Raw genomic sequence first — 23,771 nt, 5'->3', positions numbered from 1 at the left:
ACAGGTCTACTATGTTCATCTACAAATTAGAATGATATCAAATGAACATGACTTTTATTCCCAGCCTTACGCCAGATGAACAATGTGTATATACCAGCCCGACAGGACGTACAATATAAGATGGGAGAATCGAAAGCGCAAGAAATCAAAATCCAATGCAAATGCAAGATTACCGCTTGCCACGCCCATTTCTCTCGCGCTCGTACTCGTTGGCAGCACGGCCCTCCTGACTCTGAATCTCGGCAACAAGCCGCTTGTACTTCTTCTCGTACTCGGCATCGCGCTCCTTCTTCTCGCGCAGCTTCTCGCGGGCAACGAAGCTAGCATCCTTGCGGAGCTCGCGCATAGCACCCTTCTTCTCGCGCTTGAACTCCTTCTTGAGACGGTTGGACTCGGCACGCTCGCGATCCGGATCGTAGTGCTTGTCTGGGTTGAAGTTCTCCTCGAACTTGGGAATCGCGGTCTTGATGGCCAGGGGCTTGTGGTCATGCAGGAAGAGGGGGCGACGAGTGAGGCGGGCTTGCTTGAGGTGGGTGTCGACTGTTCCGACACTATTCGCGATGGATGTCCAGGCTGCGGTGGAGATCTTGCCCTTGAGAGATTTGCGGAGGTGGTTCAGGACGGCACGGGCTGGTGTGAAGATCTCTGTGAAGGCGGACTTCTCGGCCCAGATGCCGGAGGCAGTGTCGAGGAGAGACACGAACGTGGTGATGAGGGAGATCTTGAGGACATCCTCTGACTGGGAGTCGGAGGGAGAGGAGGTCAGATCGCGGAATTGCAGCTTACGCGGAACAACCTTCTTGGAGGGTGTGAACTGAACGGATTCCTGTGACTTTCTGTAGGGGAAAGCGCCGAACTTGGGGGTAGACTCCGCAGGAACAAGGTTGCAGAGGGCATTCAGAGTGTAGTTGATAAACTCAGGCATGTATCTCTTCGAGACAGTCTGGTATTGGAGGCAAAGACTTGCGGCGTATGCGCCCTTTGCAAGATCCATGGGAGATGTGGTAGAGCACTGACTCAAATACCGTGCCAAGCACAGGTGAGCCGGTGTGACCACGATATGGAAGTGATCAGATGTAGGGAAAATGGTTGAGATACCGGTCAGCATAATAAGGTCGCCGGGAAGGAGGTCGAGAGGACGTTCCTTGGAAATCTCGCGAAGACGTGCCCGGAATGCGAGAGCGACATTAAGAGGGTGGGTCTTAGCCAAAGAGTGGATGTGACGGAGGATGTTCTCAATAATGGCAAATGGAGGCTGCTCGTCCTGGTTCGCCATGTAGGAGACATGCTCAACAAGGACTTCAGCAAAGCGAGCGAGCTTTGTCTTGTTGTCAGGGTGAAGTCGGGAGTGGTGCAGGGCTCGAATACGCTGAACAACTGTAGGGACATCCTCGATAGGAACGTTCTTGATAATGCTCAGGAACTTTTCGTGGTCCTTAGGGCAAGGGTAGGTGAATGCGAGCTTTCCGTTGGCGGCTTCGTTGACCTCAACAGCAGTCGATGCGGCCGCGACTTCATCTGATGGCAAATCTATGCCATTGATGAGCTCGTCCTCTCCATCAGGGCCTTCAGACTCGTCTTCCGACAGATCTTCCTCCTCGATGTCGCTCTCGTCAATGTCAAGACTGGCGTTCGACCTCGTCTCAACCAGATCGTCATCAATGACAAAGTCATCTTCATCTTCAACGGCTAGTTCCGGGCGTTGACCTGAGTTGGTTGGAAGACCGAAGTGCATAGCATCGTCAATATCTGACTCTTCATCGTCGGGCATTTCATTCTCAAAGTCGAAACCTTGCTCCTCCTCTTCGTCATCGGTGAGCTGCTCGCCACGCATTCTTCGGAGACGATCGTTCTCGAGTTTCTTCAGGCGCTCAGCTTCTTCCTCTACCTTCTCCTCTTCGGTCTTGGTGCGGTCTGTGGGTTTTGATCGCTTGTCGAAGGTCAATTGCCGAAGTCGCTGATCGTATTCTTTCTCAGCTGCTCTACCATCATCCTTCTGCAGCATCGCAGCTCGTTCGGGGTTGATCTCCGAGAAATCTTGCTTAGGTGCTTCGGGCTTGGGAGGAGCCTTGAATCCCCGCAAGGCATCAAAGAGGTCAGGAAGTTCCTTGTCCAACTCCTCACGAAGATCCTCATCATTATCCTTGAGTTGTTGTCGCTCCGCCTTATAGAACTTTGATTTGGCAATGACTTCCTTCATAACCTCCGCCTTGCTCTTCTTGCGTCCTGGCTGCTCTCCATCTTCGTAGTCGATGAAGTCTTCCCGTTCTTCACCATCGCCCGCCTCCTCGACATCGGGGAATCGCTTCCTTTTACGCGAATTTTCGTCGTCGGATTCCGCACCCTCTATGTTTTCCGCATCAAAGTCATCCTGGATCGGTCCGTCGAAGGACAACGATTGACCCATATGAGTAAGCTGCATTTCCTCCTCATCGTCCTCAAGATTGAACATTGATTCCTTGCGCATCTTCCTCTGGCTTTCTCTGGCGAATCTCTCGGCGGCTCGTTCTTCGGGTGTCATAGTGGGATCATTTTCACCGAAACGGCGATCAACCAGTCCACCAATCTTATTTCTGCTGTTCATCTCCTTCAAAAGGGTGGCACGGCGCTAACAATAAAGGTCAGCTAAAAGCTCTCATTCCTTGGGAGCAGAAAACCCTACTCTCTCTTCACCAAGTGATTTGGTAACACCGGGACGAGCGCCTCCTCCAGCGGTCGAGTTGCCATCTCTTGTGGTGACATCGAATTTGGTCGACTTATTTGGCGCCTTGATTTCGAAGGGGTTGAACCGATCTCGAATGGCCTGCAGGGCGACTTCGCGCTGGTTGCGATTCTTCGCACCAACACCGGTCTTCGCATTTTGGCGTTTTTCTTTCTTTGACTTCTGAGGACCAAGAACTCCGTTATCACGAAGGGAAGCCTTCAGCTGCTTTAGCTGAGAGGGCGGCATTATGTATGAGTGTACTCAAAATCGAGAGTTGGCAGTTTTTTTCCCTGGTCTTGATCCCATCAAAAAAATCAGGCTCACCGCCTCCGCGGGCTCGCCGATCATGATTCTGCCATGACCGTTCTCCGCATCTCCAAACGCCCACAATCAATCGTCATGGCTCCCTTTTCTGGGGACGGTGTGCTTTGGCTTTGTCTAGGTAAGGCTGGACTGATCTAGACGCAGCTCAGTGATTCATACAGCTAACTCATATAGGCGTTTCACTGTTCTTCGCCGTCCGCGGTATCGCCACAGACCTTCGTCAAGTCGTCGATCTGACAGAAATCAAACAAGTCGAGAAAGATGATAAGATAATAAGCGAGGGAACTGAAGAAGGTGAGGATTGGTACCAAATGAGTATACTCTTTTCTAACAATATGCAGCCCTCAAGCTAGACACCCTCTTGAAGCTCTCTCAAAGCACAAGTCATGACCTCCGAGCTGCGTACGATGAGACCGCGATTCTGAAACCCAGTATGTTTATTAACACCACATAGAGCTTTGCGCATTATATCCGAACGATCTACCAAGGGTGACACTCGCGATCTTCTCCTGGAACAACTGGCATCGAAACACAAAATCACACAAGGCCGAGCCTTGAATGCATTGAACTTTCTGGTTTCCAACCGAGCTCGTATGTCATCAAATTTTTCTATGTTCTGAATTCCGTATCTAATCCCACGTAGTTTCCAGAACCTCGATATGCAGTCGGCTCGGAGACCTTCCCACTTATACCGCCCTCGTCAACTGCTTGTGCAATTTCCTTTCAGAACACCTTGAAAGAACATCCTTGACGAATTCACCCATCTTGCCAAAGACAAGGCCCATGGGAGAGAAAAAAGCACTATCTATCATGAATATACTGTTGCCAGAGAACGTTCCAGAAGCGCTGGAAGCGGGGATAATCAGCCGATGGCTCTGCAAGTATCCTTTCCCATGTGCGCAGACCGATCCTTCCCGTCGACGGGACGTGGTGATCCTCATGAAAACGTGGTGGTCAGATGATACAATCATGAGCTCGATCTTCAGTACTCTTTCCTCACATCCTGACGGGATCAAGCAGCTTCGAAAATATGGATTGATGGGCAGTATGATCGAAGAAAATGATCAGGATGATGACGACAATGATGCAGATAGCGATGTTTGGATGGTGGATGCGGATGAGACAGGGGGCACGTTTGGACGATCTTCGCGTAGGCTCCAAGAAGGGACTCCAAGAGAGCAAGCACTTCGCCGGCGAAGAAGAGAGGCTATGGTCCTGAGCGATGGTGGGCGGCCTCTTGGGAACGAAGATATCATTCAGCGGCCGATTGAATGATACCAGTCACACTGTCCACCGCCACAACCAGCTTATTAGTTACTGTACTGTATATCCGTGATACCCCGTTACCAGAATTATGATTTAACATGATGCAGCTTGAGATGAAGTTTATTGTAGGATCTATAATCCCATCCATGCTGATTTGGCCAGGTGATCAGTCTTCTTGCGGCTGTTCTTAATCACACCAAACGTCTTCAGTTCCGAGAGAGCGCTATAGAACAAAGACATCACGACACGATCATCGCAGCTGTCACCCTCTTCATTCTCGAAAACACCGCTAAAAGCCCGCCAAAGATCGTGGACGTTGACCAAAGCACCTGATTCAAGGTACAGCTGATACAAAATCGCTGTAGCAGGTTGCTTGGCTGAGATTTTCGTCGCAGTAGCATCCGAGGAAGAAAGTAAGTAATCAAACGGAGTAGCTAGCGCACGCTCAATTGCAAAACGTGGACGAGGTGCGAATGTCTCTTTCAACGGGTTCCGTAGATCAAACAAGAAAGCTTCATGAAGGAACATGTCTTGTGGTCTGATGAGAGTCTCCGCAAGATAGTCTTGCAAGAAGACAAGCAGTTGGTCGATGATTTTGGTGTACTCAACGTCTTGCTCAGACAACTCAGCCTTGCCTTTGCTGAGCTGGACCCGTGATTGAACAACTGTAGTAGTTGTGACGGTAGAGTTGATGTTATATCCACTGCGCAAAGACCCAGATTCCGGACATGTTTCCAGCAAGAGTTTGAGGTTTGCTTTAATTGCCCCCAGCTGCTCATTATACAGAATATCTTGCAGGCGGCCAATGAGCTCATCCAGCTTATTAGAGTCTAACGCCTTCATCATAGCTATCATATCATCCACGAGAGTGGAATCAGCCAACTCGCCAGAGAGCGCGCGAACGGAAAGGTCAGAGACAGTAGCCTTTCCCGTATTTTGCGTGTATTGTAGACAGACATGTACAGCAAGGACTGCCTGGAAAATGCTTCGCATTTTTTGCTGTCCAGCATCAAGGCATCTGATCGTCTCTTTGAGGAGATAACCGTCGTTTTCTAGCATGTCTCGGACTTGCTTAGTGGACCCTTCTTCAACTAGATCCTCGCAGAATCTAAGATGATGTTAGATCATGTAGTTGTATTCCACTGGATACACTCACATCCGGAAGGATGGCAGGTTCCTGATCACCTCACAGAGCTTCCTTTGAGAAAGAAGAGCAATTGGAACTGGCTTGGCAAATAACACTGCCAGGGGGTTTGCAAAGAAGTGAGACATGTACGCATACTGCAGTTAATGTGAGAATTCTGTATCAAAGGCACTGAAAGGAATGCTTACCTTGACCATGCGGCTGAAGGCCTCCGGACTTTGGAAATAGTCACTGGTAATTTCAAACAGTGTACTAGTGATGTTGCGCCCCAGCCAGAGTTGGGTGCTAGAAGCAGTTTGAAGAGACTCATAAATGCGGTCGACACAGTTGCCAGCCTCCTGAACCTCGAAATGTTTTCCTTGAAGAAGAGCAACACACGATCGAGGCAATCGACCTTCAAACAGCTCTACGGACGTAGAAATACCCAGCAGAATAGTGAATGGTATGCGGTCAATCCAAGATCTATCAAGAGGTTAGTGAATTGTTAATTGTAGGTAGGATAAGGGATATCGAACTTGAATAAAGACAAGAGATCGGTTAATAAGCCCGTATCAAAAGCTTCGCTGTCACGCAGAGCTAATACCAGCTTTTTAGTTCCCTTTCTTTGCACGTAGTCGTGAAGAAGGTCCAGATCGTAACCAAGAAGTCGAGGTCCCTAGAGGCGGTTAGAACAAAATTAAAGATTTCGTGGCGCAAACACATACAGAACGATCTGTGAGAAAACGCTGGTAGCCATCATTGCCATCTGTGTTCGTGATAGTGGCTCGGATGATGTTCTTCAAGGTCGTTTTCAAATTGGGAGCATCGCCTGATTCCAACACCACCACGCTGCCTTCCTCGGTCGATATCAATTGTTCATTGAGTCGTGATAGTAGTCTGCTGAGCGAGGAGACATTGGAACCGACTGTTACAAGAGCTGTCGGAATACAGCCATTGCATCTAGAGCTCGAATTAGAGCCAATTCTTTTCTTGCTGGGGTATGGACATACGTTTGTGATGAGGTTTCTCTGACAAAGGACGATACCTCGGTCAAAACACCAGCATCAACGTCTTCGAGAATAGCCTTGACTCCATATGAGCAATTGATTGACCCAATTTCGCATCAACCCATCTGACTGACCTGGATCTTGTGTTCCTGCTCTGACCATAGCTGTTGATAGGAATCGTGTCGCAGTTTGACGGATTGGGCATTCTCGTCTCCGTTCAGAAGGGGCACGAATCGCTGCCTGTCTATCTGTGCCGGTTCATTACCGGACACTGAAACCTTACGGCGTTTTGAGGGTCGTTCGCCTGCTTTCCCGTGTTTTGGGGGTTGGTAGATGTACGCACCCTGTTTTGTTAGCGCGCACCCCAAAAAGCAATGACAGGTTCAACAACTCACCAAATTCTGAGACTTGTCATCCGACAAGCCCAAGGCATCGTTCAACCCATCTGGATCCATGTTGTCACTCAACAGAAAGGAAGTTGTCGCAACTGGGGATGACTTCAAGGCGGAAGCGCGACAGACGCTAAACCAAATCAGGCGATAATTGCATCTCTTCCGAGTCTGAACATCTTCACTCCGCCCACTCCTCTTGTCTTCATATATCCGATGACCGATTGACTGCCGTACTCATGCTGCGCCATGCCATTCAAGGAGCCCGATGGTGTCAGCATGTGGCTCGCAGCCCATCGTGCGCTCCACGCCGGGCCTTCTCCGCCGCAGCTCCGCGGCGTCTGAATTATGGCGGACCAAACGACAAAGTCAACTTTTACGAACAGGAATCCCTTCAAAGCAAAAAAAGACGAAAAGTGGACCCCGAAGCCGAAGATTATGAAGATCGAGAGCGAGTCGAACAAGAGCTCGTGAAGCTTCAGGATGAACTAAAAGTTATGGAGGAGGGGCCTTTTGGTCCCAACAGCGAGTTCATCACGAGTTTGCCGGACACGGAAAGAAAGATTGCCATAGAAGCTCTGCGAAAGTATGACGAGGAACACCCCGAGGAAGCCAACCAGCCCGGGCTAGAGGAGGTTTTCGACCAGGAGCTCGACGACATGGTGCGGGAGGAATTTGAGGGCCTCGCAATGGAACAAGAGAACTGGGAGGACGGAGCTAAGAGGCGGCGCAGCCTGGCTGCAAGAAGATCTGTTGCCGCAAAACGCGCCGGTGCAGACTCTCACCCATACGCCGTCAAGTTCAACAATTCTTTACGACAATTCCAAGGGAACACGTCTGACGAGCGGGCTCGGCAAGAATTGTGGAAGTGGTATCGGCGATGCAAGCAGACCGTCCCACATTTTTTGACTATCATGCCAGAGGGTGCAATGGAAGCGGTATGGAAGTCGCAAGCTACAGGCGAGATCGAAAAAGCTACACGCTCAACACACTTGCAAGTCCTGGTCCAAGATGCTACATCTCTCGGTCAAGCGCTCACAACACCTCAAATCCTGTCTTATATAACATCCTTACATGAGGATGGCGCCACCAACCTTGCATTGGAACAGTGGGAAGCATATCAAACAGAGCTATCCCAGGAAAGAGAGGACCTGGAAGAATACTGGAAACTTGGAGTACGGCTATTCGCCGCTGAGCGCAACCCACAACGAGCCCAGGATATTGCATTGGCCTTCCTGGCAAATGACCGAAACCGCCAGCCGCGTGTGCTTATCCCAATTATCATATCATGGGGAAAGCTCCCGGGAAAGGAAGCCGAAGTCAAAGCATGGGCTCTTTATCTACAGCTCAAAACATTCCTGGGAACCGAGATGACTATGGACGATTACGATCAGGTCAGCATTGGTCTACTCACTGCTGGTCGATTAGATACAGCGGTTGCAATTTTCAAGGATATGATGGTTACTGGACAAGACCCAAGCAATGATTCAACTGCATTGTACAAATCTGCTCTGGGTCTAGCAGGTAATCTTCACGCATCAAGCATCAACGAAAGCGACGTAAACAAAGTCTCTTTGTCTGTACTCAAGGTACTACCTCGCCGCTTCCAGAACCGATTCTTCTATGCCAGTTGGATGAAGAAGCTTATCGGTATGGGAGAGGTCGACTCTGCCGCCCTTGTCATCGAACTAATGTACGAGCGAGATGTCAAGCCTGATAGCAAGCACTTGAACGGAATAATTGCGGGCTGGCTCCGCGAAGGAAACCCAAGCGCACGCAACAAGGCAGAGCGACTCGCATGGTCCATGATCCAGCACCGCATTAACACTGTATGGAAGCGTTTCCAACCGGAGCAAAGTTCTCCCCAGCTTCAGGTCAAGCATGAACAAGTAGAAGGCACCCGCCTTCCGCGATTCATGCAGAGAGCAATTCCACCTGCGAGTATTGAGACATTCTCCATCCTTCTTTTACATTACACTCGCCGAGGTGATGACGATATGGTCAAATATTTGGTCAAGTGTCTCGGCGATGCACAAATCAGACCAAACTCCTATTTCATGAATCACCTTCTATACGCAGAACTCCGCAAGCAAGATGTGCGGTCTCTCTGGTCCAAATTCCAAACTATGTCACTCGCCATCCGGCCTGATCTAGAGACATACGCCTGTCTCTGGGACTGCGCCAAGCTCCAATACGACCGCGGACGGACAGCCTTTGACAAGGATTTCCCATCAGCACGACAACTCTATGCCAACATGATGTCCTGGTATTCGCAATTATCTCCCCACGCCCAGGAATTTACCCGGACCCAAATGCCCAAGGCTCTGTATGATCAGATTGTGCGATGTTTCTGTCTCTCCAAAGATATCTCTGGCACACTTGTCGCTCTCCACTCAATGCGGTCCATCTTTGGGTTCACACCAGACGAAACTACCGCACGCATGATTGTTCTTCAAATCGCGCGATTGGCTGCTGTTCCCACCGACACACCAAAGCGACGTCTCCGCCGCATGTCTTCGACGCCACGAAGCAAAGAAAACATCGGCCAAGTCACTCGGCTGTTAGAACTGCTAGGTGAACGCCAAGCCGAGGCTCTGCGCATGCAAGGTTTGAGTCTGGACGAGCTGGACCCACATGAAAAGGAACAGCACCAGATTGAAGTCATTGCTCGGCTACTTCGCATCGTTCTGAGCCGGAAAGACAACCTGAGTCCAGTGCAAGTTGAAGAAAGACTCGTGAACGCGGCGAGAGAGATGGACGCTGCGCAGGTTGATCTGGGGTTGCCTTTGGGTGTCGATGATAGCAAGTTGCTGTAATATGACATGGCTCCCAGGGATTGCTCTTTTGTTCTTATTACTGTACTGGACCACTCTCTGACATCGAGAAAGCATGAGTGGCGTTGGTTTGATTTACGCCCATAGAAGGGGCCATGTATAATACTCACATTTGGACAGACATCTCTGATAAATGTATACAATATTTTTGTCTACTGATCTCGTCTAAATAGACGCAATTCGGCAAATTCAATCGTAAAGAAGACCAGGTATAAAATGCAATTCCTCATAATGCAAAACCCGTAGCCCAAAAACACCAATCAATGGAAGTGTTGTTTGAACCCTAATAAAAAGTACAAATAGCACAGAAAAGAAGAAAAGCCAAATATCTATTTCTTGCCCTTGTTCTTCTTCTTCTTTCCACCACCTGCCGGTGAAGCAGGAGAAGCAGGGGTATTCGTTGAAGGATCAGCCTCCACAAGCACCGCATCGTCATCACTGCCTTGAACAGAAGCGGCGGGGGCAGAGGATGCTGCCACTTCATCAGAGGACTTTGTGGAGGTCTTGGTAGCGGCAGGAGTAGTGGATGCAGAGGGGCTGTCGTCCAGCTCCTTCATGAAACTCTCCTTGATGCTAGTCTTCTTTTTATCCCACCATTGGCGTTCCTCCTCGACCTTGCTCTGTTGCTCTTCCATGCGCTTGCGGTAGATATCGTTGTTCATCATCTCATTAGCAGACTGGAAGATAGTCTGACCCCAGCCAGGAGCGTATGCGTTGGCCTGTTTAATCATGTTAGCAATGTCCAATGCGAATTCGACCACTTCTGAGTAGAGCGGTGACCCATCAATAACAGAAATAGATGCAACTATACCTCTGACACAACATCCTTGACCTCATCTTCCATCTCCTTCTCCGCGCGTTGGAATCGCTGCCAGAGATCATCACCGACACTTCCGCGCTGGAGAAGCATAGCAAGCGCCTGCTTCTGACTGCGGAGCGCCATAATCCGACGGATATCCTCAGATGCGCGACGAAGGAGAGAAGCCTTCAGGATGGAATCGGGGATGGCGGGGGCCTTCTTCTCTTTTGTGGAAGAAGCCGAGGGCTCAAGGTGGAGAAGGGAGAAGTAGATATCGCGTTGGAGATGGGCGGGGAACCAGGGCTCTAGAGAAGCAGCCTTGTCTGTATCAGATGCGGTGTTAGTCTTATGGTCTATGAAGGCAATTGAACACGTCGGCGCGAAGTGGTGGTTGTAATGCGGTTCGCGCTTCTGTGACAGGGACATGATTCACGTACGGGCCTTGCGCTTGCGGTAGAGCGAAGAAAATGTTGCCAGCGATCCCAGTAGAATACCCAAGTAGACGAGGGGGACCGCTAGACTGAGCCAGTCTATGTCGAACATCGTGGCGTTGTCGAAGGGATGTGATGGGAATAGAGGACAGGTGCTGGAGTTCCCGGGGAGCTGGCGAGATAGTTTTATAGTTCAATAGTTCAAGCTCTCATAGCTGAACAAGAATGGTGTGTAATGAGGACACGAGGGAGTTGTGTGGTCAACAAGCTTGAAAGGCCAGGGTGTTTAGTGGGTCAGGTCACATGTGCAGATCTACACTCTTTTTTATACTTCAAGTCTTTGTATGCTCTTCTTTCTTTCTCAACTGCATTCTACTTGATTTTATTCTTGCATAGTGATTGAATGTATAGGCGCAAACAGGCTGTCCATTACAGCAAGGATATAGTAAGCTGGTCTGCAAATAAACCTGTAACAGGAGCCACCAGTCCTCGACACGATCACGATAATCAACCAAGGCACTTAAAATGAGCAAAAAAGAAAGACAAAGTTAGGGCACAAATATTCCTGAAGTAGCGTTCGCTTCGAGGATTCCGTAGAGAACTTGTCCAATACTTCATAGCACTGTGAATAGACTCACGACCCATGTTGTATGGTCCTGTTATGGATCCACAATGTATACAATACTCTTGCCTACGAAACCAAGATATTAGTAGGTTTTGGGCATATATTCCATAGTTTACATACATTTCTCCTAAATCACCCGCTTTGAGAAACCAGAGAAGAAAACAAAAAAACGACATTGGGTAGTACACGCGCATTGCTCCCCGTCCATCCGGCCACAAAGAAGAAAAAAAAAAGGAAAGAGTATGGTTTCGAGTCAACATATTGACAGAAGTGAAGATAAGAATAAAAAGACAAGACTGAACGATCGTCATATGGCCATTACTGGAAGCTCACTCCCTGGAAATGATTCTTGGTCCTCTGGCTGGGAGATCCGATGTCCTGCATTTCCTGCATATCTTCCATGACATCATTGAAGCGCTTAGAGAGGGCGTTGGCCACGTTGTTGCGATTCCACTCGGCACGCATGTGCCATACAGAGTCCATCAGGTTCGTGTTGACCTGCTCGAGCTGCTCCACCGAGAAGCCGCTAGTCATGAGTGTCAGCGAGTTGTGGAGTTTTGCAATAATATCGAGGTCAAGAACCAATGGCTCGTGAGGTTCTTCGTTAAGCGCAGATTGATCATTTCTCTGCATGTTGGGGGCATCGAACAATGGGGGCTGCGGCTTGAACTGGCTTCCAGTGAAACCGCTGTTGTCCAGGGTATCGTTGCCATCGAAATCATCACGAGGCTGAGGAGAGGGCTGGCTGCTGCCGCCTTGCTGGGTGTCTGGCAGGTGGTCTTCCTGCGACACACGATCGGGATAAGAGGTGAGGTCGGGGTATTCGAATTTGGAGGCGTTGGGGCTTTGCGTGTTGTATTGTTGATTAGAAAGATACTCGGAAGACTTCTTATCCGAGGTTGTCTGAGTAGTAGATGCTTCGTTGGTATAGTCGTTTGGCTGGGATCCAGGAGCCATGGGGGTCATGGGACCCCGCTGAGAGAAGCTGGAGAGACCGGATTCCCGGCGAATCTGCTGGGACGGCGCAGTGTGAGAGTAGGGTGGCTTTGGCTGGGCAGAGGGCCCGAACGAGCTTCCCTGGGTATCCTTGCTGCCAGAGTGTTCTTCGGAGTTGGACATAAAGACGTCGCCGTCTACATCTGGTTGGGTGTCATTGCTTACACCAGCTGCATGAGAACGAAGCTCATTGAGGTCTGAACCACCGCCTTGATGATCTCCATTGACATAGCTGAGGTTCGACTGCTGATTGGGCGTCACAGGACGCGAGGCTGGGTTCTGACCATCACCATTGGTGGGGAGCAACTCGCCCAGGCCGGTCGATGGATTGGCTTCAGTGTTGTCATGCTGGTCGTTGGCAAGCTCCGCAAGACGGGCATTTTCTTCCTCTTCAGCGGCGCGCCGAGCACGCTCTTCTGCTTCTTTTTCGCGAGCCTGTTGACGAGCATAAACTTGATCCAATTCTGCCACAAGCGCTGGCTGATCCACGATGATAGTGTTGACATCAACTTCGACATTAGACAGCATTTCGTTGGCACGCAGAATGCGTTCTTGGTCGCCAGCTTGGCGCGTGTCCTTGACGATGCGCTTGATGTCGGCCACGAACTCGAGAGGCCGTTTGTAGTACCCGTTGGAAAGACGCTTTTCGATCGTTGCGAAGTCCAGGTTGTAGAAGAACTTGCCCGTGGCAGTCTCTCTAAGTCCCAACACACCATGCTTGTCGTATGCTTTTTCATACGGCCGGTATGTATTCTGCTGGTCTGGTGGAATGTCACTTGTGACCATGTTGGGATCGTCTTCCTCCCACAAGTAGCGAATTGTGGATTCTTCAATTGAGGGGAATCTGAACCGCTTGTATCTCTTCAGCTGATCCATAATGGGCTGGATACGAAGTTTCAGAAGGTTCAGGGTGTTGTTATCCTTTTTCTTCTGAGCTTTGATCTCTTCCTTGGTAAGTTGCACCTCAGGTTTGGGAGGTGGTGGTGGCGCGACCTCCAATTCTTCCAACTGACGGCGCTTGCGGTTATCCGGGTTGGGGAAATTCTTGGGAGGAGTCTTGACATATTCAATGATTTTTGCAAAGAATTCACGGCGTGCATCGCCACTTGGAGATTTCAAATCATAGAAATTCTTCTTTGAGTAACCGAAAAGATTCTTGAGCAGGGCGGCATCGACATCGTCCTCTGCTGAATCCAGAATGCCGAGCAGCAAGACAGGATCAGAAGGCGGAACTGATCGCAAAAGGCCCACAAAGGTAGAAATCACAGCAGGGCCGACCGTTTGAACCCACAACTGAATGTTGGGAATGTAAATCACACTTGGCTTGTGTCGCTTGACCTCTGTGAACAGCTGTATGATAGTTGCCTCTGGGGAGCGAGTCGAGTCACTCAACAACGTGGGAAGATCGAAAGCTTGTACGTGCAGGCCTTCGAAAACATGCAGGAGTGCAGATGCCAGGTATTGTTGACCCATTCCGTGGGGGCCACGGAGAAGTAGCCGTGGCCGGAATACACGCGAGCGATCAAATTCCTGCAACAGAAGCTCTCGGCTAAAACCTTCGCCATCCTGAGGCTCCTCAAATTGAGCTTCCTCCAGGGCAGTGAGCTTTTTTCGCTGAGGTAAGATCTCAGACAGTAAATTCCTGATTTCAGCCAGTGGACCACGGAGCAGAGGCTCAATGCTAGGAGGGAGCGCAGTTGCTCCAGATGAGGTGGACCGCTCCGAGGAAGGAATCAGTCTCTTGATGGCTAACATGAAATCTTTTGGGGCCACTTGAATTGACTTGGGGTCGATAATAAGCTTCTGATCGGACTTGTAGATCTGGGGATACCTTCTTTGCACGGCATTGATTGCAGCTTCAGTGCACAGCGCGCGCAAATCAGCACCACCATAACCCTTGGTCATGTCTGCAAGTTGTTCTTTGATGTTGTCCGGCAGAGGAGGATCCCATTGTTTGGTGTGGATGTCAAGAATTGCACGTCGAGCCTCAGAATTGGGTAGTGCGAAGTAGAACTCGCGATCGAAACGGCCCGGGCGGCGAAGGGCAGGGTCAACAGAGTCTGGTCGGTTAGTAGCACCAATCACAACCACCTGACCGCGGCCGTCCATGCCGTCCATCAATGCAAGTAGAGTCGAAACAATCGATGAATGAATCTGGTCTTGCTTGCTCGATCTCACGGGAGCCAGGCCTGGAATACATCGTTAGTGATTGCAATATGAAGATTCAAGTGAAAAGGGCTTACCATCGATTTCATCGAAAAAGATGATGCTAGGCTGTGTCTTGCGAGCTTCATCAAAGAGAAGTCGAAGTTGTCGCTCGGCCTCACCCACCCATTTGCTCAAAGCATCCGCACCCTTTCTCATGTAGAAGGTAACTTTCTTGCCTTCCGAACTGACGCTGTTCGCGAGGGCCCGAGCCATGAGCGTCTTTCCGGTACCGGGAGGGCCATGGAATAGGACACCGCGGGGAGGCGTGATTTTAAATCGCTGGAAGATTTCAGGGTAGAGCAAAGGCAAAGAAACCATTTCTTTCAGTTGATCAATGTGCCCTTGCAATCCACCGACGCTGTCGAAGTTGACATTGACGTCAACTCCCAAGGGGTCTGCGTCCACCAAAGCTTGCTTGTTGGTGACTTTACCCAGGTTTGCAGGCGTGCCTGACAAGTGCTGAGCAGTGTCTCCGGTCTGGGCATGGGTTGCTGGGGCTCCACCGCCAGAAGTAAGGCCAGGCTGTTGTCCGCCTTCATCATCACTGCTGTCACTGTCCACTCCTCCAGCCGCAATGGGATTACCAGGAGCACCGAGAAGCGCGGAAGCACCCTGACCGCCGAATGGGCCAGAAGTTGAGAATAGAGTGCGCTGCCACGCTCCAGCTCCCTTACCACGGCGGGACGGGGACCCAGTAGCCACTTCAGGGTCAGAGTCTTCGTTGGGAAGAAGGATTTCGGGGCGAATCAGACGATAATCAACATTCTTGCGGTTTCGACGCGGCTTTTCGTACACAACTTCTTGCTTGGCCCGGCGACGGTACCGACCACCACGAAGATCTTCGAGCTCCTCAGCGAGTTCTTCAGCCTCCTCAGAAGGCGCACGGGATTGAGGGACTCGTCTGCGCAGACCAGCGCGTCGGCTGGTAGAGCTGTCCTCTGCCTCCTCACGACCTCGGCTTCCTTTGCCAGTCGAGGCACCGGCCTCCGATTCCAAATCCTCTTCTTCGTCATTCGACGCTTCCTCTTCTGGCTCAAAGTCGCTTTCATCCTCTTTTGTCTTGCGCTGTGAGCTTCGAGATGGCTGCTTGCGACTGGATCGGCGTAACTGAGATTCCTCGTAGGGCTGTGTGTCCTCAATCGCATCATCCTCAGTGGGCTCTCGGGGAAAATTGCTTCTTCGGTGGAGCTTGGGGCTTTCATCCTCGTCCTGGGAATGACCGTTCTTGTCGTCCCCATTCTCAGACTCGGGAACGACATCTTCATCGACCATTTCCTGGTCAATGGGTTCGTGAGTGCTTTCGGTGCCAAATTGAGGCAAGACGCTTTCCCCAACATCCAATTGCGATCCTTGGATGGTGGTTTCTTCAATGACTTCTTCGCCTTCCTCATCTTCATCGTCGAGGACCGTGCGCTTTGCACGGCCACCTCTGTTGAGCAGGCGGCGGGTAACAGTATCATCTGGACTGCGGATGCCTCGCTTGATGGTCTCCATATGACGGCCAGAAGTGGTAAGAGCGTAGATATCCTCTGAAGCACCACGAGCGCGGGTCACACGGTGGTGGTGCTGCTCCTCGAAGTAGCGAGCTGGAACTTTCAACTTGAGCACTGTATGCTTCCGTGAAGCAGGTCGAGGCATCTCCATTTCGTTATCATCTTCGTCTTCATCGTTGATCGCCTCCTCCGATTCGGGCTCTTCGTATTGTGGGCGACGACTTTGGGTAGTTCTGCGACGCGCGGTTCCGCGAGCATTGCGTTCGACATCAGCATCCTCCTCCGAATCTTCTTCGACTTCATCGAAGGAAAGATCTTCGGACAGCTCCTCTTCGTCGGAAGTGATACCGTCGTCAGAGTCGCGTCGTCTCTTCTTTGCAGCAGGCCGCGACTTTTTCTTGGGGCTTGGCTTCGACTTTCGGCCGGTCGAACGTGCGTATTGGGCGTGATCACTGTAGTCCTCGTCGTCGGAGTCAGACTTGTTGGCGACCTCCTCGAGGGAGCGCTTTGCGCCACGAGCCATAGCGCAGTGTTGATGATAGGGGGGATCACTGTTGAGGCGACACAGTCAGAACGGCTAGGATCAGAATGAACAACACGTCGGTATCACAGAGCCTGGATTGAAAGGGCACGCACCCAAACAAGAGACAAAGAGACAAGAGGGCAGAGCCTCGACGATGCGCGATGCGGGCAGGAGGGACAACAACGTACGAACAATGCAGTTGTCGCCAGCGACAGCTGGATCCCCTGATGAAAAGGAAACTGTCTGCCTAGTAGGGCAGCAGGTCTTGAGCAAACCTCCCGACAATTGCTGATCAATAGGTTAGCGGAGACGGCACGGTGGTGGAGCGCATTCGGGGGTGGAAGGGTCTCACTGACTCGGGAACGCGTGGGAAAACAAATGTCCTGGAAGTCAGACACAGGGTCGGAGGCTCGAAGACCAGAAATAATTATGAAGGAACACGTTAAGTCGTAGACGACCAAGACACGAGCTTTGAAGACTTCGAAGAAGAAGGGCGGAAAGGACTCGCGCTCATTGGGACCTGAATGCACCAGCCACTATTGTGGCGCCTATCAAGCCCGTACACGTGACGGCCAGTATGCACGGGCCATCCTCGAATTGCTTCAATGCCCATTGTCGCCCTCAGCACATGAATAAAGCCCCCCTTAATAGAGCTTTCATAATGCTCCATTCATCGGCTGAATTCGCTACATCGAGTGTAATGACCATTTTGAAGCCCCGAAACGACATAGATCGGGGATGAAGGGGGAGCGGGGATGACAGGCCCCAGTGATGGGAGGAGATGTCAGAGAGCAATCAGGGACATGAAGAGCAGCAGATGGGAGCCCTTGTATTTTCCTTCTGGTTCGCTGCCATTTTCTGCCCCGGACGGGCAATACTGGACCTGATATCATGTGACGGCTGACTCAGCGTGGCTTGCAACAACACAATTTACACTTCATTTGCATTCTACTCTTCTATTCACAGACTAGATTAGCTTGTCCTCTTAATGACAGCTATTGCATTCTGTACAACTGTCTGTCCTCGTTCAATTGCTCCATCCACAAACCCTCTCCATCCGTCTGCCCAATCAACGCTGGCAAAGATGACCCGCCCATGAGGTTTCTAGAGTTCCTGAAGATGTCGCGAGGCACAATTAGGTCCCCAACAAGCTCAAACACCTTTTGCATATGGGAAATTAATCCAGTTGTGAGTTGCATAAGCTTCCATATTTCCGGTCGGGTGAATAGCATTGTGAAACCGATCGATAGTATGCTTGTGATCCCTCTTGTCTGTCAACAGGCCATTGTATCTAAAAACAATGCACCATGTCCCTGATGAACCAGAGGCCTGGGTGCAATTATGATCCGAAAACGCGAAAACATAGGACGAATCGCCGGAGCTATTCGCAGTCGCAAACCAGCCTGGTTCCGTGTCTTTCAATTTGAAATGGATCTTGGCACCTTTGTTGATATGGCCCTCGGGCGATCGCTGATTGTCGGAGAGGTGACAAGGGAGGATTGAACATAATGTCTCCTAGACGGTGGCTGTAAGATATATTAGTATCAATGGTGAGATAAATGATGCGTGGAATGGCTCACAGCGGGATGGTCGAAACAACTGTCTTCGCCTTCAGATACCCGCCATGCGAAGTCACGACCTTCACCCTAGACGCAACGCGGTGAATTTCTTTCAAAGTGGTTAAAATCACTAGTGTGTTCATCTCAAATCGCCCTTGGAAGTGAAGTCATAACCCCCTTTCAAATTCTATACATCCCTGCCAACTCGAACATCCTTGACCTGCTTGTATCCACCCAAAGCGTACCACCGTAGTGCTTCAGTAAAAGCTGTGTCTTTACCGGGCGCACTACCAAACGTACCAGTGCTCGACTCAAACAGATCCCTTTCGCGGCGAGAAAATCCATCTAAACGATCTAGTCGGTCTTTCACTGACCAGTGATCATACTTCCTCCACGAAGCTGGCTCTCTGAATGGTTCATAAGGGAATGGCATGAGAGTACGACTATCATGATCATCAAGAGTGAAGAAACTGTGTGCAATTCGCTATGGAGACTTGCTCGGGTGGAACACCAGCAGGTTTGAAAGATTGCTTCCCTGAAGCGATTGTGCCAGCCGAGGCCTTCAAAGTGGCGTGCAGTCCATACCGATGGAGCTCACCGTAGAGATGGGGTTGGCCCCAGTGGAGCCAGGTTCCTCCCATCTCAAGGTCTTCTCCAAGCACTTTGGTAGTCCATGTGCGCCCTCCGATACGATCTGTTGCCTCAAGGAGAGGGACTTTCAGGTTATGCATCTGGCTTAGGCCGCGCTCTGCGATGAGACCAGCAAATACGGTGCCAATGACAATGACATCGTTTTCTTGAATTGATGAGGAGCTCCTTTGAATGGCATCTGTTGGTAGACCTTCTGTGGCGCCTTAGGGCGTCCAGAGATATCTTTATATGGAGATGGGAGACATGGCAGAAGCTCAACGACGGTTTCTTTGGAGACTACTTTACTTTGATGATCTTGCTGTGGTATATATGTTTCTTTAGGCTCGAACTTATTATCACAAAACATAAGAAATGCGGACTGTTCCGACTTATTCTATCTAAATTATTGTAACCAAGATAGGGGGATCTTCAATCACGCACTTTATTGACTATTCTGACTTGTAAATATATACAGCCCACCACATTAAATGCAAGTCCAACTCACCAACTTTTTACAACTTGCTTAACGGCATACTACCACATTTCCACGCAATACCATAAGTTTCTGAAGAAAATGTAATTGTACTACCGCGAGCGAAGTAAAAGGTATGGCTTGTTCCAATAGCTGCAATTTTTCCCAGACTCATCTCGAAAAATCATTTCAACTACAAGAATTCGTCTTGTTTCCCTGGTAGCAATCGCAAGGTTCTTTACCTTCTAGCACGACGCCAACCTCATCATAATCATAGGTCGGAGGTGTAGATTCTGGCCCCTTTTCAATGCGGAACCAAGCTCCAACTATGGGATTAGTGACTTGCTCATTTTCCGTTCCAAGATCATCAGCTATACAGAAGTGATTATCAGCCCGCAGAAAATGAACAGTGAAGTCTAATCATTGACAGACTTACCGAAGTAATCGTTCGGTATACCTCCGAAGTTGGGGATTTTGAAGATCTCGGCGTAGTCTTTGATTTGGAACACCATTTTGCACTTGGAGAATCGAAACAATTGCAATGTAATAACTCGAGAATCAATTTGCTTTTTATCTGCTATGCTCGTCGACATTGAGATACATCTCAGTGGAGTTTAGATGTGTTGACAAATCGCGTTCATTATCGCACTAAAAGCCTAATTAGGATAGAAAGCACGAATTCTGCGCTAGCGGCATCTTTGAAGGACCATATACTAAAATGCTCCAGAAAGAAGTAATAAATTGCATTCTATAATTCTATATGTCCGTAGCAGAACAGCTGCTCAGGTGGAGTGATATTCCAAACAACATTGCACAATTTACATAGGACCTCGGCACTTATAATAAGAATAAAACAAAAAGAAATATCATTATCATTAGAATAGTGTCCAAATAAACTAACAGTTGAGTGATAGAATTGCACATGCTCGTTATACATCAGTGACCAGAGCCACCCATAATCGGCCCTTCATATACTTTCCGACCTTTCCAAACCCAGTAAATCATGCTAAAGATTAAAACCACACCAAAGATGAGAGACGCGTAATTCATGTTCACAGGTGTGACAGGCTGGTATGAAGGGAACAGCATGAAGATACACGTGAATCCCAGATAAATCAAGGAGATGATATTGACCGGTATGCCAAAGGCTCCAAGCTTCCATGGCCCATAGGTCAAGATCTCTGGCGTGCATAGACGGCGCCAAAGCATGAAAATAACTGGCAGCATGTATGAAACATGCAGTCCGAAGACTGCAAGAGAGAGGATGGCGTTGAATGCCGTTGTCGAGCCAATGTTGACGAAGCCCAGGATGAAAAGGAATACAGAGACGGCTGCTACCGACCAGATGGGAACGCGATCTTTCTTGCTCACCTTTGATAGTTGTCTCGAGAAGGGAAAGGCTAGATATTTCCATGTCAGCGTCTGTACCGAAACTAAAGCCTGAAAGACCAATATACCTTTATCACGAGCCAAGCACCAAAGCATACGTGCTGTTGAGGCTATCAGCGGGATAGTAGCCAAAGCAGCTGTCACAATGAGCGTGCAAGTCATGGCAGTGGCAGCAGCTGGACTACCAGTAACACTCCTGAAGATTTCAATAATGGGAAACCCGGTAGCAGAGTTGAGCGCGGTGGTCATGTCACCCATACAAAACAGAATTGCCAACAAAAATGCAAACCCCATAATTCCATTGACAGCAAGAGATCCAAGCATACACCATGGGACAGAAACCGCTGGGTTCAGCATTTCTTCGCAGAGATGGATTGCACCATCATATCCTTTTGTCAATATGTTAGCTTGGATGGGTCTTCCGTACGATTAACGGTACGTACCGGCTAACACATAGCAACTTGAAAGCATTCCAATACTCCAAGAAACACCATCACTCGACCAACCCGAGTTGTTTTCGAACAAGGTAAACACAAAGCTGGCGGAGTGTTTGATTGGAGCACACACCCACATGACGATGAAGACCACGACGAATGCAACAATATGAATGATAAGAGAGGCATTCTCAATTAACGCCATCAGGCGATTCCCCCAGATGTTCATCGCCCCTGATCCCATCAATAGCGCCCAATATATCATTGTTCCGTGCCATCGTTGGTAGACATAGGAGTCGGAGTTGAGGGTGATCAGGCCTTGGATCATTGTCGCAGCCAGGAAGGGTGCACTGGCTGTGAATGCAACCCAGCCAAAGGTGCCTTAGATAAATTAGCAGAAGTCAAACCTGCTTTCAGGTTGGAACTTACCTATCCAGCCTGTGAGCCAACTGAGGAGGTACTGCCATTTCTTCGGGGCGAGCTTTGCGATGAAATGGTATTGTCCACCGGCAGTAGGGTACCTATTCAGACGTTTAGCTCACACTCTGACATTCCGATGTACCCGTACTTACATTGAAGTCATTTCACCCAGTGATGCAGCAGTTGCTACAGCACCAATAAAGGCCACTGTGAATCCAAGTCAGTATTCTCAGTATTCTCAGTTGGTAGCTACCGGTACTTACCAATGAACCCATAGAATAATGAGACTGGTCCTCCACTGACCAAGGCTGAAACCATTGTACTGTCGCTGGATGAGTCCCGACCATGTAATCAAGTCAATAGACTTACCTTGACAGAGCCTCCCATGTTGCCATCAACACCGCAGCCATAGACAGAATAGTCAAAGCAGAATAGTTTTGCTGCAAATCAAGACGAAAAATCAATACAGTGGCTTCATCAAACAAAGATTCGACTGATTACCTTCAACCGCACTTCACTCACGACCCCTTCACCCTCATCCTGATATGAAGATAAACCATATTCAACGCTTTTCTTCGCCATTGCATCCATTTCTCCCATAGAATTCCAAGTAATATGGAAGGAGCATGGCGTCTCGAAAGTGGACTCTGGGTGGCTGCAATACTTATACAGACATCGAGTATCAAAAAGTGGCAAATCTATGCACCGGCAGTGATAAACTCTAGTCTATTACGGGGCTTATCTCCTGAATGCGGGGGTTCCGAGATTCCGAACCGTGTACGAATTTGATAAAGCTTACAGTTTGGGAAGGCAAGATAATTGGTTATATACGTTCTAGAAATGGCTGTCTGGCTATTTTATCCAGGAAGTTAGAATTGCTGGCTTGGTTCAATTGGTTATGGCCAATTCGGTTTGTACTGATGTCTAGGAAAGGAACCGGGGTACCGAGTGATACTGCGGAACTAAACCTAACATTCAAGGCTAGACCCTTCTGGGAGAGAAAGTGCTCGGAAAACCGATTGGTCCCATGTTGATTGTGCGCTTATAATTGGGCCATACTGGTATTGTAGTTTGGTCTCGCGCTGTCAGGTCTTAGTTCCACTTATTGGGCTGATTTTTGCCATCTCCTAAAAGTATGTTGGATGTCATTTACGTTTGGAACAGAAAGACCGCGGACTATAGCGGATTATTCCGCACAATGACAGAACTACTCATTCTATAACCGAGGGATTGGGATTTGGGCCGTGAGAAGCGGGAAAGCAGTGATGTTGCCATGGCACCCCTTTCACACCCCCGCCTTTAATCGATTGATACAAACCCGAAGCATTTGAAAATCGCCCAAAGAGTTTTTAGAAAAGAGAGGCTGGGTTAGGGACCGAACTATGCATGAACCAGTCTACTCGCGTTCAAGGCCTTTGTTGCCCACTGCTTTATCAGTGGGCTGTATCCACATTTATGACACCGTAGGGAGCATTTCTCGGAAACCGTGATATAAGATAAGATACGCATCCACATACGCATCGAATTGCATTGCATTGCTATCTCCGAAGACATCCTATCCAAAGATAGACTCCAAGCGTTCCTCAATCATGACCTCCATCCAACGTGTCATTCCGAAAAAATCAGATCCCAGTGCTTGATTAAAACCGAAGCATCGGAATGATTCCACGCCAGCTCGAGTAGCTGCCTAGCCCGAGCAATTGGCTCAAGAGCGACGAAGTTGTGCATAAGCTCAAGTCTGTTTCGGATGAAAGAGCAGTGGTGAATCATATAATCGGACGCATGTATAAATTTGAGTTCTTGTTCAAATGTTGGATTTGTATTAGATGCAGGATGAGTGGTTTCCAAATTGCAATGATCGGAAATAATTCGATTTGGTTGGACAACACTGCCGACGATGATCAACGGTAATGTTAGAAAAACGTTGACACGGGATTCTGCCGGTATGGTCGCCATTATGTAGACAGAAGTGGTTGCTAATATAAGGACAATCTACGAGGTAATGCAGGCATGGCCAATTGCTTAAAAGCAACCTAAACTCTCATTGAGCTTTAGCAAATATGAGGACAGAGAAGAGAAGCTTTATCAAAATCAAGTAAGCGGGGAAAGGCAGAATTGAAAATGCCTTTTTGATAGGAATATATA

General features: G+C 49.2%; 9 protein-coding genes across 9 annotated transcripts; 2 read left to right on the top strand and 7 right to left on the bottom strand.

Annotated features, from left to right (window-relative positions):
* Positions 1-169: 169 nt before the first annotated feature.
* N7508_003718 (snoRNA-binding rRNA-processing protein NOP14) lies at positions 170-2,950 on the bottom strand (the record flags this gene model as incomplete). Its single annotated transcript, XM_058461784.1, has 2 exons — positions 170-2,608; positions 2,663-2,950. The coding sequence occupies 2 exons, from the start codon at positions 2,948-2,950 to the stop codon at positions 170-172; spliced, it is 2,727 nt and encodes a 908-aa protein (XP_058322361.1).
* A 111-nt stretch (positions 2,951-3,061) lies between these two features.
* Positions 3,062-4,303, top strand: N7508_003717 (uncharacterized protein; the record flags this gene model as incomplete). The annotated part of the gene is made up of 5 exons (XM_058461783.1): positions 3,062-3,146; positions 3,203-3,322; positions 3,370-3,430; positions 3,483-3,619; positions 3,672-4,303. The coding sequence occupies 5 exons, from the start codon at positions 3,062-3,064 to the stop codon at positions 4,301-4,303; spliced, it is 1,035 nt and encodes a 344-aa protein (XP_058322360.1).
* A 123-nt stretch (positions 4,304-4,426) lies between these two features.
* On the bottom strand, positions 4,427-6,879 carry N7508_003716 (uncharacterized protein; the record flags this gene model as incomplete). The annotated part of the gene is made up of 8 exons (XM_058461782.1): positions 4,427-5,402; positions 5,451-5,575; positions 5,627-5,900; positions 5,954-6,093; positions 6,143-6,377; positions 6,428-6,501; positions 6,559-6,768; positions 6,820-6,879. The coding sequence occupies 8 exons, from the start codon at positions 6,877-6,879 to the stop codon at positions 4,427-4,429; spliced, it is 2,094 nt and encodes a 697-aa protein (XP_058322359.1).
* Positions 6,880-7,052: 173 nt separating this feature from the next.
* N7508_003715 (pentatricopeptide repeat protein) lies at positions 7,053-9,629 on the top strand (the record flags this gene model as incomplete). Its single annotated transcript, XM_058461781.1, has 1 exon — positions 7,053-9,629. One exon carries the CDS (start codon positions 7,053-7,055, stop codon positions 9,627-9,629), a length of 2,577 nt encoding a protein of 858 aa, XP_058322358.1.
* A 347-nt stretch (positions 9,630-9,976) lies between these two features.
* Positions 9,977-10,989, bottom strand: N7508_003714 (Sec63 complex subunit SEC66; the record flags this gene model as incomplete). Its single annotated transcript, XM_058461780.1, has 3 exons — positions 9,977-10,366; positions 10,459-10,769; positions 10,884-10,989. The coding sequence occupies 3 exons, from the start codon at positions 10,987-10,989 to the stop codon at positions 9,977-9,979; spliced, it is 807 nt and encodes a 268-aa protein (XP_058322357.1).
* Positions 10,990-11,820: 831 nt separating this feature from the next.
* N7508_003713 (chromatin segregase YTA7) lies at positions 11,821-16,722 on the bottom strand (the record flags this gene model as incomplete). The annotated part of the gene is made up of 2 exons (XM_058461779.1): positions 11,821-14,687; positions 14,742-16,722. 2 exons carry the CDS (start codon positions 16,720-16,722, stop codon positions 11,821-11,823), a joined length of 4,848 nt encoding a protein of 1,615 aa, XP_058322356.1.
* Positions 16,723-18,468: 1,746 nt separating this feature from the next.
* On the bottom strand, positions 18,469-19,012 carry N7508_003712 (uncharacterized protein; the record flags this gene model as incomplete). Its single annotated transcript, XM_058461778.1, has 2 exons — positions 18,469-18,751; positions 18,867-19,012. 2 exons carry the CDS (start codon positions 19,010-19,012, stop codon positions 18,469-18,471), a joined length of 429 nt encoding a protein of 142 aa, XP_058322355.1.
* A 560-nt stretch (positions 19,013-19,572) lies between these two features.
* N7508_003711 (uncharacterized protein) lies at positions 19,573-19,895 on the bottom strand (the record flags this gene model as incomplete). The annotated part of the gene is made up of 2 exons (XM_058461777.1): positions 19,573-19,754; positions 19,820-19,895. The coding sequence occupies 2 exons, from the start codon at positions 19,893-19,895 to the stop codon at positions 19,573-19,575; spliced, it is 258 nt and encodes an 85-aa protein (XP_058322354.1).
* A 424-nt stretch (positions 19,896-20,319) lies between these two features.
* Positions 20,320-21,944, bottom strand: N7508_003710 (putative GABA permease; the record flags this gene model as incomplete). Its single annotated transcript, XM_058461776.1, has 6 exons — positions 20,320-20,783; positions 20,841-21,161; positions 21,216-21,587; positions 21,636-21,727; positions 21,779-21,833; positions 21,890-21,944. 6 exons carry the CDS (start codon positions 21,942-21,944, stop codon positions 20,320-20,322), a joined length of 1,359 nt encoding a protein of 452 aa, XP_058322353.1.
* Positions 21,945-23,771: the final 1,827 nt, after the last annotated feature.

Source organism: Penicillium antarcticum (genome assembly GCF_028974205.1).
Source record: "Penicillium antarcticum strain IBT 31339 chromosome Unknown utg000003l_segment0_segment0, whole genome shotgun sequence".
Classification (NCBI taxonomy): domain Eukaryota; kingdom Fungi; phylum Ascomycota; class Eurotiomycetes; order Eurotiales; family Aspergillaceae; genus Penicillium; species Penicillium antarcticum.
The sequence above is the reverse complement of the archived record's forward strand: the minus strand, read 5'-3'. Positions and strand labels throughout refer to the sequence as shown.